The sequence below is a fragment of the Coturnix japonica genome, chromosome 22 (genome assembly GCF_054131305.1).
Source record: "Coturnix japonica strain WE chromosome 22, WE-NBRP24, whole genome shotgun sequence".
NCBI lineage: Eukaryota > Metazoa > Chordata > Aves > Galliformes > Phasianidae > Coturnix > Coturnix japonica.
The window spans coordinates 6,525,388-6,540,811 of NC_140684.1; the positions used below are offsets into that span (position 1 = coordinate 6,525,388).

General features: G+C 47.0%; 1 protein-coding gene and 1 long non-coding RNA gene across 3 annotated transcripts in view; one reads left to right on the plus strand and one right to left on the minus strand.

Moving 5' to 3' along the window:
• LRRC75A (leucine rich repeat containing 75A) overlaps positions 1 to 15,424 on the minus strand; it is a 54,878-nt gene that overhangs the window by 2,950 nt on the left and 36,504 nt on the right. For both annotated transcript variants that reach the window (XM_085522288.1, XM_015880963.3), the window contains exon 3: positions 15,034 to 15,146. In XM_085522288.1, coding sequence (XP_085378414.1) covers positions 15,034 to 15,146 — 113 coding nt within the window. The remainder of the gene's footprint in view (positions 1 to 15,033; positions 15,147 to 15,424) is intronic.
• Positions 358 to 4,295, plus strand: LOC146757403 (uncharacterized). The gene is made up of 2 exons (XR_014936563.1): positions 358 to 663; positions 3,621 to 4,295. It is a non-coding gene; the product is annotated as an uncharacterized LOC146757403 (long non-coding RNA).

Genomic DNA, 15,424 nt, shown 5'->3' on the forward strand with positions numbered 1-15,424 from the left:
GAGTTTCTGCTCTAATAGAAAGGCACCTGCGTGTTGTGCTGGAAGCAAAAGGACTGAATTTCACCTAAATGAGGCTGTGAAACGTGAAGGGCTCCTTTAGGAAATAACTTTTCTCTTCGTGGCCCAGAAACTTCTCATCTGCTGTGTGTGTGTATGAGTAGAGGGACCAGGAGACACATCACAGGCACCCAGGGAGCACAGCATGTCTTCCCAGGAAACACATGGATGGCACCAATCCAAATGGCAGCTGCACAAATTAATTTCCCAGCCTTCCAACACAGGATCGTGCAGCAGTCGGCCAACTCTTTTCTCATTTAGCCATCGTTAAGATGAGTGTTTGATTAATCCTGGGTACCTGGGGGACTGGGGAAGTGATCATCCACCAGGATGTTGGACTGTCACCAGCTCCTGAAAGCTAGAAATAAGAAAAGCAAGGACTTGGTGCTGAAATAATGTTATTTATTTCCACCAGGAGGGTCTTCCCGAAGCCCTGCTGCTCTTCAAGCCAGAGTCAACCCATCAGGCCCTGTCTTGCTCTTTCCATGGCAGAGTGGGACTGTCACAGAGTGATAGGAGAACCCAGCACAGTTGGAGGCAGAGGGAATGCCATCTTCTGCATGTGGCATCAGGCGCAAGGAGACCAGAGAGCTGACACGTGTTAAGGTTTGTGTATTATATATTTCATGTGTGGCTTTGCCTCTCCAGCCTGAACAAAATCCAAGAGGGTTCTCCAGCTTATGTCTTACTGGCTTTAGCTGACATAAAGTGAAGCCTCAGCATGCAGCTCCGCTCTCACCGGATCCCACAAAGAAGGATTTTGGGGTTAAAACCCAATATCCCTACATGGGTTAAGCCACAGAAAACCATAAGCACAGCTGGCTGCAATTCTTTGCATTGCTTCAGGCATCCTGGCTGTGATCTGAGGAGCAAAGCCCAACCTGATGGATGAACCACCCTTGTGCTGTGAGCTGAGGGGGCTGTGCTTTCCCACAGACAGAAGCTCCAGCTTGTAATCACCCTCAGCAGGCTCTGAGGTTTGCTCATAGGCAGGAAAGACTGACTGGAAACAGGCTTTCTCCTTTAGCAAATCTCGGGTCATTAAGCATGAGTGTGTGCCTCATGGTACGACCCATTGGGGGTGAGGGCACAGTGAGGATTGGGGCTGGGGAGGGGAAATGACTAACAAGAGCTGCTCTCACCATCATCCATCATTATCTGTGTGTTTCAGCTGTCAGTTTGCCCTGGGGAAAATTATTCACTGAGTAGCCAGACGATTTTTATAAGTCTCATGTATTTTTCAAAATTATTATTAATTTTGCAATTAGCACACTCCCATCTGGGCTCCTTATCCTCCAAATAAGAAATGCATCTGCTACACCCCACTATGATGCTTTACAATGAAGCATTTGAGGGAGGGGTGTGCCTCAGGCAAACAGCTCACCCAGCCTCAGGACCAAGGGAAATGAATTGGTGCCAATCCCTCCACCTTCAGTGCTGGTCCCAATGCTGCTCTGCTGTAGGGATGCGCTGAAATCCCTGCTGGCGTTTGCAGCCTGGGAACTCAAAGCTGGGTAGACCAGGAGCTCACATCAACTACAGCATATAAAGTCCCTGTGAGTAAGTGATGACCCCTTAAAAGCATGGCAAAAAGAGCATGCAAGCATTGAGCTTTGCTTTATCTGTTGTAGATCAATGCTGCCTGCCTTGCCATGACCTTTTCCCATTGCTGTATGCATACAATCCCTGCTACAACATAGGAAGGAATTTCTCCCTTGGCATCTCTTTCTCTTGAGAGGGATTTGGTGGATCCCTCCCCAAACCAATCGATTGCTTTGCACCAACAGCCCATTCACCCTGAAGACTTGCAGCCTGTAGAGAGGAAATCTCTGCAGCCCATTTTGGGGCAGCCCTGTGCTGGGATTGTTAGCTGCCTTGTAGCCTCCTACGTTCCCCTTGTCCCTTGGGAAACAAGCAAACCAACCACAAACATGATTAATAAAAATAGCTCTGGAGGCTGTGAACTGTCTCACGGCAATGAGTGGGGTATGATGGTAACAAACAGCTGTAAAAACTTTTATCCCTGCCATAAAGTTTGCCACAGAATGACCCCAAGTGTCTATTGGAAGATCTCAGCATTACACAAATCCTTGTGTGTTACAGTGGAGGATCACTTACACCCACTTGGTTTCATCCTCTCACTCTATGGGGATATTCCATAGGGAAAGACAGAGCTTTCTTCCTAGATAGAAACTCTATATGGGGTTTTGATCCCTATGATGATAGGGTTGGGCATAAAACCATGCCCTAAAGCCCTGATAATGCTTTGGCAAGATATGTTGCCCCACGTGAAGCAGGATGCTGGTTTCTACTGAAAAAGCTTTCTCTGACAGCTGGTTTGTGTGCAGCACTGGATCCGCTCACAGAACATTCCCATGGACCAGAATGTTGATGTTTAGATCAAAGGGAATTAGAAGAAAGGGCTTTCCTCATCATTTAAATTCATGACATTTCCCTAAAGCTCTGCACAACCAGGGACGTGCGATGCCGGCGTGTCTTGTAATAAAGTGTAATTGGAGAACTGAAGCACTTCCTTGGAGGGCAAAGAATCAAGAAACAAGAAGAGGTGGCCCCAGAGAGGGAAAGAAGTGCAATAAGAAATTGAGGTGATGGCACCAGAAAGAAAATTTTCTATAGAAGTGCCAGCAAAAGTTATTGAACATAAGACAACATCAGCCTCAAAAACACGCCTCATATTTTGGGCATTTACCTTTCCCAATTTCTCCTCATCATACTAAGGTGTTTAAAACACCTAAAGTGAGCATAGCAGCTCACTACACACGTACCTGTGCCTAGGTTGGGAATCTATGGCCCCTGGATGGATTTTTCAGGTTATACAGAATAAGCGTTGAGTTACCCATGTGAATATTTCATGTACATTCATAACATCAGGAGTGAACAAAGGGTTAAGGTCCCCAGCCAGGACAGAAGCAAGAAAAAACATTTAGCTTAAGAGAGGCACAGAAATGGGAAGGTGATTGAGGTGTCTTGTAAGTAAAATAGAGAAGGTGAGGGTGGAGAAAGGGGATGAGAGGAAGAATCATCCTCCATCAGCTGCCATGGCTCAAAAGTTGGGTTTGTGCCTTGCTTATTGCCATGGAAAGGGTTATGGATTATGAATGGTGCAGTCTGGCTTTTCACAGCTTTTGAAAATGAATAGCCTGGAAAGATTTCACTCCTGTCCTTAGAGAGATCTGGGGTAAAGATGACTTAAAAATACATAAATATAAAAATACATAACATTAAACTTCCTTTAGAGCTTACCAATAAAAACCTAAGAAATTCCAAAGTCTTTACCATGAAGAGGGAAAGTACCAATGGGGATTAATTCATTTGGACTCCCCTGGCTCAATGAATGCTTTGCTGAGGTCTGCAGTTTTCACACCATAATATACCAACATCCCCACAGTCAATATCCTTCCCCTCTTATTGGAATTACAGATCAGTCTTCAGCTGAGCACTGTGAGATGTGGGGAGAGGTGGGCACAACACCCAACCTGCAGCTCTTCAGCTTTATTCCTGATGTATGACATGAAAATGATTTTCCTTTTCTGTTTATAAAGCAGTTCCAGCTGCTGGGAACCATCTGTAGGAAAGACATCACACGACAGCCCTAAATTCTATTGCAGTGGCAGCACTGAAGACCGAACACCAGGTTATTTCTCTGCTCTGGCTCAACATCTCTTAAAGCACCTCATTTGGAGCACAGCTGGAGGGTATTCTGCAATTTTCTCCCAGATTTCCCCCCTGCAGCAAGCAGGATGCTCAGCTCTGCATGCAGCTCACCTCCCATGCGTGCCCAAGAGCAGGGCTGCTCCAGGAATAGCTCTTTGTTTTCCTTTCCAAATCCCAGTGAATTTTCTTTGGCTCCTCACCAAGCTATGCAGGCCTGTTCCCCTCCTAATGCAGGCTCAAAGCTCACTAAATGCATGGGATAGTTGATGGGAACAGTCGTTTCTGGGCATCCAAGAGCATCCCTTGCACCTAGAAGCTCTGAGAAGGGTCTCAGCTTCAGCCACAGTGTGTTAGTGGATGGGCTGTTGGCATTATAGAATATTTTGAGTTGGAAGGGACTCACAAGGATCATCAGAATGACCCTGACCAATAAATCCTTCCCATCACAGTGAGATAAGTTGAGAGTCTCTGGCTTACTTTCATTACTGAAGATGGATGTTGCCCTGTGCCTATGTAGTGTCTCCGTGGATATACTATATTCTAATAGCTTGTGATAGAAATAATGAGAAAAAGTCATTTTCTTCCATAGATGAGCACTCATCCTCTCTCCATCAGCTCCTGCAGCACTCAATGGAAAGCCATCCACTAGAGAGCAGTGTTACCCAGCCCGTGGTGCCTACAAACTACACGTCACATTTACAGCTGGCTCTAAATGCACCTAAGCATCCCAATATTCAAAACAATGTGTGTATGGAGGAAAGAACCTGATATTTTGAGTGCAGTGTCTCTTAAGGGAGGAACAGAATTCAGATGAAGAGAACAAAAGAAGCCAAGAGTCTTAGTTTGGGGCTACCACCTCCCTGCATGCCTCCAATTCCAGGAGCCAAAGGAAAACCCATCCCAGTCTAACTCCCAGGGCTCAAACCCAGGCTGTTGGGGAAGCAACTGCATGTGAGGGACCTTTGGTGACCTACAGGCACTGATAGGGGTACACAGCAGCAACCTCCAGCGCAGGTGAGTGGGCTAAACAAAGCAAAAGGTCTGGGGTAGACCAAAATTGGGTGGATGGACTTGGCAGTCTTAATGATTCCGACCTTAATGATTCTATGCAAAGAGCACCCACTGCTTCCCATCAGAAAACCACTCTTCCCTGCGCTGGGATCACTGCTGTGCCCATGGCACCGCATCACCCTAATATTTAGCCAAAGAACCCAATTAAACCTCTAGAAGCAACGAGACACTCAGAAAACGAAGCGCTGTCAGGCGAAGGAGCAACTTGATAAATATCTCCAGCAGGGATAATTAAGCAGAAGAACAGCTTTCATTTGCACGTTGCACAGCCAGCTCCTCATCATGGTCCGGAGCTGAGGTTAGATCCGAGTGGAAAGCAATCATTCTCTATACAAAAAAAAAGCCCCACTGCTTATGTGTTACACAAAGAGGGATTTTTCCCAACTTGTTTTTAATTTCCTGCCAAACAAAATGCTAAAAATAAGCACTTGGCATCCATCAAAACACTTTGCTGTAATTATAGCCCTATTTAACTTCTCGCAGACAAAAATGTAAATATTTCACTGTTGGAGCACTCCTTTTGCTCCTCCCTCATTCTCTGCAAAATGAAATGTATTTATAGCCTTCCTTCTATGCCACATTTTACACTCGACGAACCTGCATTTTCCTATAGAGAAAACGTGCTGGAGTATTTCCAACAAACTCTACTCCGGCGTAATAAGAAACTGCAGCTGACGCCCCATTAATAACAGGCAATTGCAGGAAAGGCAATTTGCACCAGAGCCAACAGAAAGCCAATCAAGAGCTTAAAAGAAAGCAACACGTTGGGTTTGTTGCTTCTGTAAATGACCTCCTGGAAGAGGATTTGAATTTGTTCATGTTTGCATTAAAGAAAACAATAGGAATATTTTCTTTACATTTTAGCACAGAAGAATAAGAAAAAGCTGAAAAGGCCCCAAAAAAGGGAGTTTTACAATTGAGTGTATTAAATCATAAAGAAATCCAAGTCCTGATTGGATTTACATGAGCAGAGGGAAGGGAGGCCAATGCGACCAGACAAAAAGACCTTTGAATTGGGTTTTAGTCCTCAGAGTCCAAAGGGAAGAGGCCACAGGAAGAGAAATCACTAGTGAATTGCTCATAAAAGCACATATTTGCTGCTGGTGTTTTACAAACAGATCCATAAGGGTTATTTGGAAGGAAAAGGGAAGGAAAAGGGAAGGAAAAGGGAAGGAAAAGGGAAGGAAAAGGGAAGGAAAAGGGAAGGAAAAGGGAGGCTGAGAGAAAGGCAGGGGCTGGGATGGATTGGATGGATGGATGGATGGGATAGCAGAGGTGGATGGTCCACATGTGGATGGAAAGGGCTGGTGCTAATTATCATCATCTGTTCCTGCCTGGGAAAGATGCCACAGAAGCACACAGAAAATAACACATACAAAACTAAACAGCATTTCACTGGAAGTTGGATGTCCACCATTTGAGGAGCTTATTTGTCCTTCCTGCTCCTTAACATGAGTTACATTCCACCAGCACAAGGAAAAGGCAAACAGGGTTGATGTTTGGGGCTGAGGAGGGAGAGGAGCTTCAGCTCTGCTCCTCCAGCTCAGTTTTCTCACCAGAAACCAGCTCATGGAATCCAAAAACAATCCCCTTTCCCAACTGCTCTTCCTGCAATTAGGGAGCGATCAGCCGCTAAAGCGTACGCCTGGGGTTTCACTTTCCCTAAACTGTTTATTTTATTGGAGCACAGATCACATTTGGAAGAGTTCAAGCAGTCAGGGGTCCCCCATTGCCTCTACTGTGCTGATGAGAGCCAGAGCATGAACAGCAGCCTGGATCCCAGAGCTCTGCTCCTTGCTGGGGCTGATGCCTTTGATTTTATTATAGTAAGGGTAGTGAAGCTCTGGAGAATGCACAGAGGTGGTGGATCCCCACCCATGGTCAGACCAGAGGGGCTTTGAGCACTGATGGAGCTGCAGGTGTCTGTGCATTGCTAGGAGGGGAGCAGATGGCCTTTTGGGGGGGGCTCTCTTCCAACTCAAACTATTCAGGTTAGTAAAGAGCTCCAAGATCATCTAGTCCAACCATACCATCATGCCCACAGAAGTTATGGAACCATTAAGGTTGGAAAGGAGCTGTGAGCACTGAGACCTCCATGGTGAGAAAGGCTCCATCACAAGAGTAACTTACAGCCAAGCAAAGAGGAGGTGGGCAAATAGAGGAAACCAAGGTGAATGCTCTTCACCCAGCCTTTACCTTTGCTGTTTTCCTTTTAACAGACCCTTTCCACAAGCCCAGGGTGCAGCCACTGCCATTTCTGGGGATGCAAAACCAAATGGAAGGAAACAGGCAATGAGGAGCATATTTAACCAAGCCCAAAGAAAATACGCTCTTCCAGCAGCACTTCATTTCTTTTGGCAGACCATCGCTCCACTAACGGTGGGGATTTCAGCCTCCATCTCCCTTAAGAAGATGAAAATAGAGCTAATATCAGTGGGGACGTGGGCTGCCAAGAATTCCTTTCAGCTGGGCACAGCAGAGGTAACACGATATGCTGTTCCGTGCAGCAAAGCTCCCACAGCCCCTCCTGGGCTGCACATTGTGCTGGACAAGCAGGAAAACCACAAAAGAAAACTTTCCCCAATTCTCCCTCCCTGCCTGTTCAACATCCTTGCTTTGCTGACACGAGACAGGCCCTGCTATCAGCTGTATCAGACCTTGAAGGCTTTGGGTAAAGAGAACAACAAACACATCCATGAGCAGACTGCCCTCTCCTATTCAGCTTCCCAGCTGTAAACATTTTGCCCTTTCTGTTTTCTGTACCCATTGGTGATGACATTTCACATGGACGTGCTCTGAGCTGTTGAAGCAATGCTGGAGAGATCAGCACAACCCTTCCCAAGGTAACTTGTCTATGCTGCGTGAACACATGTATATATATTCTGTTTTCCAGCCTTCAGGATGATGAGCTGCATTATAACACCCAGTGTCCCAAATGACCAGAAAGCTGATGAAAGCAGGGGCTGCTCAGTGATGTGTTGGCACAATATGCAAAAGCCAAACAACATACTTTGGCACCAAGATGCTGGCAGCCCCTTTCTGGGATACAGAAGCCCCATCTGCACTGGGTTGAGCACTGCCAGGATGGATGCTTGGCCACCACAAATGGGCACATGGAATAAGAGCTTTTTTCTCCCCCCCATTTTTCCACTTATTGGCACATTCAGACAAATGAACACACCACATTTAATTATAAAGCATTTGACTTGAAGGAGACAAGCCCCACGTGCGTACGGGTCACTGCAGGGTGAGCTGGGACCTCATCACAATGCTTTCATCACTCCTAGCATTTGCATCCCTATTTTAAAGGCGTTATTCTCATACAAATTGGGCAGCAGCAAACCCAAAAAGCTGAGCAGAAGCACAGCCCCAAGCCCAGAGCTCATGTGATGCATGAGCTCACCCAGTACCTCCATTTACTAACAGTGCACAATGTGAAAGGGCTTTAAAACAACAACCCAGTGCTCTATCAAAGCTTCATCGTAAAGCTTGATCCTCTTAATTGGAGAACATGGCCGGGGGCTGCCCAGGAGCTGGTTGATTGGGCACTTCTTGCAATGGAAAGTAATAGGGCAGCAGCTGCTCGGGACAAGGTAACCCATCACAGGGTGCTTGGAGGGCTTCCAAGGATGGGAGGAAGTGTGTGCGTGGGGGGGAAGTTAATTATCTCACCAGCCAGTTCCTCATTTAATAACTATTCCTTCTAGTTGCTTTCCTGAGTTTTGAGGGTGGATTCAGACAATGTACTGAAAGCAAATCTAATTTCCACTCCCTCCAGACACAGAGGAAGTGGAGGAGTAATTATTAAATAACAAAGAAAAACCAAAAAAACACAAGAACTCACACTTTTAATAGCCAAAGCCTTTTCTAATCAGGCACGGAACCAGGAAATGCATTCAGGGAGCAAGGGACATCAGTGGGGCTGCTGCTCCTCCTCCCTCCTCACCCACCCAGGAGGAGAAAGGAAAGGACCAAAGCACAGCTCCATCTCCCTTCAAGCCAATTATCACCTACAGATGTTCCCTCCAAGGGGAGGAAAGCCCTGGTGCTGTAAATCACCTCCTTCCACCTTCACTGCCAGGAAAGATTTCTTCTCCTTTAGGACATTTCCTACCACTTCTGGCTGTCAGTTCATTTGTTCAAGCCGGGAAGAACAAAGGCAATTCAAGCATTTGTCAAAATCAAAATCATTAATACTCAATGGTGGAAAAAATAAATGGTTCTCCACCGTTTGGGTTAATTGTTTTAAACTCTGGAGCATCCCAGTAGGCAACACACAGGGAAAGGGCTCAGTTTACAGTGATTGAATGGAAAACGCAAAGCCCCTTCCAACACTACATCTTGCACGCACTCAGATGGCGTTTCAATATGCATGCATAATTTACTGTTTAGCTCCAACAGGCTTAAAAATTAGGTCTGTGTGGCAGTGGAAGCAGCCCCAGCAAGCCATGATGTGTTGCTGCAGGGCTGCGTGGGTGAGGAGAACATGAGGCAGAAACTGGAATCAATGGAAATCCTCATTGCTATGCATGGAATAATGACCTTGTGTTTGTATGCACCGTGCTCTACAAATGAGAAGCCCTGAACACTGCATAGGGAAGCACTCAAATGCTGGGAGATGCTGACCCAAGGGCATGGAGCCCCATTGCAGGTTCTGGCTGCCCTGTGCAATGGGACACGTGGACACAAATCCCAGCCAAAATCAGAGCTGGGATCACACTGCAAAACATCCCTACCAGGAGCTATTTCAGGCAGCAGAGAGCCCTCCAAAGAGGCACTTGCTGTCCATAAGCAAAGGGCTGCTGTCCATAGCAGTGACTGAAGCAAATTCTCTATTTCCAAGTCAATTGATACCAATTGAAATTAGTGCCCACCTTAAGTGTTTGCAGGTTGGATGGATGCTGGACAGACCTCACATGGCACACAGCCCCTTTTCTCCAGCTGCCATGCCTCAGTGCTGCATAGCCATGCTTGCCCACACTATTCATCCCACAGATTTGGCTGAAAGTATAGAAATTCATATCCATCTCACATCAAAACCCATTGACATTCCTACTTTCTGAGGTCTTGAAAGAGTCCCAGGGCAGCCACAGTTCTTTCTAATGGACACTGTGCTCCTTGCCCATGGCCAGGAGAGCTCTGCAAGCAGAAACTCAGCTTCCAAAAGGCATTTCTGGATGCACAGTGTTGGAATTTGGCCTGTTCAACCACTGTTCCATCTGCCCCAAACCCCATCAGTCCAAATATCTTGAAGCTGCAAAGCCCCAGCACACTCACACTATCAACACCAACAGCACAGGAGCTGGGATGAGCCTTTCTCTGACACCCAGTTCTAGTGCATGGGTTTGGCATGCAGAGGGACACAGCATCCCTTGCCCACACTGAGGCTCAGGCTTTGTCCCAGCAAACCACAGCATTAAAGGCAACACCACAGCCTCCAGAGCTGTGCTAGGCCATGAGCAACCTGCTGGGCTGCAACAAACAGCTTGATGGAGCAGCTGGCCTTTGCCAGATGATATAAACTTATAAGCATCTGGGAAATTAAAGCGGTTCTTCCATCTCTGTTGCACGAAATGGGCCCCAGGATGAGCAGTGCTGGCTGGGAAAGCTGAGGGCAATGACCCTGAGCAGCCCCTCCCACCAGATGCTGCTGCAGAAATAATTCATTTCCACCCTACAATTGCGTATCTGGTGGCCAGACATCTCCCAGTGGGAATGAATGATGGAACAGGGGGAATTTACCACCTGCTGATCCTCTCCACTGGGACCCTTCTGGGGTGTGTTGATACCCCAAGAATGAAATCATCAAATCATTCAGGTTGGAAAAGACCTCTCAGATCCCCAAGTTCAACCCCACCCCACCACACTCACTGACCACATCCCCACACTCCTTTACACCTCCAGAACTTCCTTCTGTTTGTTTCTAGTTTGCAGCTTGCACACGTCAAATCTTTGATGCAACAACACCACAACTTGACCCCTCTGGTTGGGTCCAATGTCCTTCCGCAATATGGAATGGAAGGGGAGGGAGGCAGACAGGTTGATCCGGTCTTTTTGCCTTGCAAAAATCAAGAGCCACAGGTAAAACTTGTAAAACAGGTGAATTCTGCCTTCTTTTATAATTATGAAAACATTCTTTGCTTCAAAGAGATCATTAAAAGGTCCTTTAAGTGTTCCTAGTCCGCTGCCTAATGCGGGTATCTGCTCACCAGACACCCAACAGGTCTAAAAGAACACGTTTAGTGCTGTTTTCCAGCAGAAGAACTTCAAAATGCCACAGGAGCTGAAGAGCAGAAAGGTCACAGAGGTGGGAAAGCTTAAAAAAAATACTTGCAAATGTCAGCTGGCTTTTTCCTCCTCCTTCCCTACAGGGCAGGAATGGCACTGGCTGAGCCACACAGCTCTGCTGCTGCTTCCTCTCGAGGAATCGTGGCTTATCGCCATTCCTCAATGCTGCTGCTCTTACAGCCAAGGCAAGGAGCAATGAGAGGTTGTGAGTAGGGCTGAGCAGAGTGCTTTGAGCTGAGAGCTCTGTCTGAGGGCAGCTGAGTGAGCCATGGTGATGCATTAGGGAGGATGCTGAGTGCACCCAATGCTCAGCATGTGGCTGCTTGGGCAGACCAAGCGCCCAGGGGGACTCTGCATGTCCACCTCTCCCAAAGCCATCACTCCCATCCATGTCACACTACTTATTCCCATCAAATGAAGTCATCCTGCTGCTCCTAGATTACCCCATGTGCAAAACCTGGGGGGCACCGTGACACAATGAGACCCTTCTGGTGGCTGTTTGGTTTTCCTTTGCTATTTGGCCAGGTTTGAGAGCCAAAACACAGCATCACACAGATTAAATCCTGATTTCCTACCCTCTTGCTACAACCAGTGGCAAAAATATGGTATGATGAGTTCAGAGACAGACTCTCCTGTGCTTTTAGGGCAATTAACAACAACAAAAAACATAGTAAATAAGCGCAGTCTTTCTAATGCTCCAGGATGCTCATGGGGATGAACTTCACTCCACCCCAGCTCCTATTACAATATCACACACAGCAGCCAGCACTCAACTTCTGCCTAGAAACTAATTGCTTCTGCCTGCACACAGCCCTGGAAGTCACTTGCACTGAGTGCAAAGCAAGCTGCAACACAGCCCAGCATTGGACAACCTCCCAGTATGAGATTGATCCCTGTGTTGGGCCACATAACCCTCACTCCACCTCCTCCCACTTGATGGGTGGGGGCTGGAGGTTCTGAAGGGACGATTTGTTGCAGGAGCTTTAAGTTCTGCCATCACTCACCTACAGACTCCCAACACTGCTGAGGATTTGCACCCACACACATTCAGTTGCTTTCCGTTCACAAAAGGAAGGGCACATTATTCATGCACAGGGCTTCCCCCTGTCAAAACTCATTTTTTCCCTTCTTAATTCTTATTTTGCTTCACAAGGGCTTTGTATAGAAACATAAGCAGACACTGCAGTACGAGCAATGGGCAGCCAGAACAGAAATCTGTTGTGCTCTCAATGAAATCAGGTGTGGGATGTGAAGAGACCTCTTAAATCATCCAGTCCAACCATCCCCACTGAATAGAAACAGATACATCAAGGTTGGTAGAGACCTCCAAGATCATCAGGTCAAACCATCAACCCATTCACCACCATGCCCACTCAAACCACAGATTCACTATGGTTGGTAAGGAGCTCCAAAATCAGTCCAATGATCAACCCAATGGAATAGAGTTAAGGACTCAATAAGGTTGAAAAGGAGCTGTGGGCACCAGGACTTCCATGGTGAGAAAGGCTTCATCACAAACGTAACTTACAGCCAAGCAAAGAGGTGGGCAAGCAGAAGAAGCCAAGGTGAATGCTCTTCACCCATTGTTTCCTACCAATAATTAAAAGCTGCTTAACCTCCATGAATAGATGGGCTGATGGTTGGACTGGATGATCTCAGTAGTTGTATGACAGTAGTCTTCTCCAACCTTTACGAGTCAATGGTAAGAGAAAAGGAAATGGTTTCAAACTAAAAGGGAGATATAGATTGGATATAAGAATAAGTTTACTATTCGGGTAGTGAAGCACTGGCACAGGCTGCTCAGAAAGGAGATGGATCCCCTTTGCTGGAAACAGTCAAGGTCAGGCTGGAGGGGCTCTGAGCACCTAATGGAGCTGTGGGTGCCCCTGTTCATAGCAGGGAGTGGGACCAGATGGCCTTTAAGGGTCTTTTTCAACTCAAATGATTCTATGGTTTGTCCTCAGAGTGCGTGTGTTGAAGCTCTTCTCTAAAGTCATGATGTATCCTGACCCAGTCAGTTGGAAACACTGCATGGGCACTGCCTGGAAAAAGAGATATAACACAATCCTTCCTGCAATGGTTCAGCTAAAATATTTCTGATGGTAAAACACATAGGACACTTTTCCCAGCCATCTCAATGAGAAGAGTCACCTGGCACTGAAATGGTGCTGAATTCTCCCAAGGAAGAAACCGACTGTTGTTACAGCAAAAAAAAAGAAGGAATTTTCTGACCCTAAAGAAAAATTCCCAAGCAGCTTTGACACTGAAGCTCAACAGGAAGCATTCCTCCTCAGTGAAAGGCATTTCACTGGCGTGTTCCCACATCTCCTGTAAAACCCTGGGAAACAAAGCACAGAGGGGCAGCAGAGCTGGAGGGGTCATTTGGGTTGAGAAGAGCTAGATGGGACAGGCTGGGTGTGTGAGTGCTATAGATGGGAGCTCTGCCTCACACAAGGGCAAAATAACCTCCAAGCACAGCAGTAACAGGAGGGTAGCCAAGTCCTAGGCTGCAGCAAGCAAGGATAAGCCCAAATACAGCAACAACAGATGCAGAAACAAAGGAAGACAATCTGCTTACCTCTGGAAGGCCTCACGTATGCAGGGATCTCCAACAAGAGATACCCTTGCCACCACTGCCAACCCTTAAAAGAAGCCTGGGAAGGGATGGATCCTGGCTCCGGCCCTTCCAGTCACTCAGGTGAACTGATTACACCTGAGCTCCCCTGGGTTGGCCCTGCCTTCCCACCAGCTGCTCAATCACTGCTTCAGGCTGTGACTTAGCATTTCTACTACGGTGGGCATGGTGGGCTGATCTGGGGATCTTAGAGGTCTCTTCCAAACCTAATGATGCATGGTAACAGCTCTGAAATACCTGCTTGCTGCATTCACTCCATTCACACCAACACCCACACGGGGACAGAAAACTCCAGCCAGTCTCAGACACTTTTATGATTACACACATCCCCCATCTCAGAGATTTACATCCCATCCAAGTTAAATTTCCCAACTTGTCCCAAGAGAAAAATGATGATATTGAGTCACAGAACTCACAGAACTGAAGAAAATCATCACTGTGGCAAACCATGAACCAAAATGAGCAAGGAGGGCACTGGAAGAAAGCAATAGTGTTCTGTACCAGTGGGGTGTTCCCTGCGGTCTGGGGCAGTGCCTTCGCCAAACCCAAAAGCTGCTGCAATAACATCACAGATCAGCACTAACAAGAGTGTTCCTGGAGTGAACCAGGAGCAATGTCATTTTTTCACTGAATGACAGCAAAGCTGAGTCAAGCCAAGGCTGGGGAGAGGATGCCCTTGGAGGCCACACAGGGCACTTGCAAAGACAGCAGGGTGCAAGGGATGCCAAGCCAGGTTTCTGGGAGATGTGATCCTAATCCTATTTGCCCTTCAGTCCTTTATTCCCTGAGTCTACTTTCCCCTCTTCTCTTTCCAGACTGATTTTTTTCATGGGATCAGTCTCTTGCTATGGCTACAGACAGCATCTGCTATGCCGGGAACCAAAACTCTCTCGGGATCATAAGCAAACACCTGGATAGAAATCCTAACCCTGCCAGATTGCATTTCTCACTTTTCTCACTTCCTTCAAAAATTACATATGTAATGCATCACCTCACTGAAAGCGAAGTGACCTTTCCATCCCCATCAACCTCTTTCAGACACTTTAGGTTCCACACACCAGGACACCTTTGGCCAAGATGCTTTGCTGAGGACCAGGGCATTGGTACATTTATTCCCCATTTATTCCCATGGCTGGGCACTGCTGGGTTGATTTCCAATGCAAACAAGGCTGCAATGGGGAAAGGAAAGTGGAAAACGAGAAAATGCCTCTGGTTGAGTGTGAAGGAACTTGATGACCCAAAGATGCACGGGGGAAAGGGGCAGGGATGGAATGGAGATCCATGGGTGGCTTTGAGAGCCGACTCACCAGGACTGTGGCTTCCTTTTCATGATGCCTTGACGTCTCCACTGTGAGTGGGGGCTGAGGTGGTAGGTGAGCTGCCGACAGAGCTTCTCCATGGCCCCAATGTTGTCTCCCTCCTGCAAAGACAATGGGACAACAACAGGTGAGGTGGCTGAAATCCATGGCCTTTCATCTAGCCATGTCACGAGGGACCATGCTAAAATTGAAAGGAAGGATGACAAAATAACCCCAAACAGTGATTGCTGGGATGCTGCAAGGACTGACTGTTGCACCAAGAGAAAGCACACGCATGGACATTGTTTGTGGATGGGATTCTTCTGCAAATCCATCTCCAAACACAGATGAAGGCTGCAAGCAGCAGCTGGCTTCCCTGCTGGAAATCACATAGAATCAT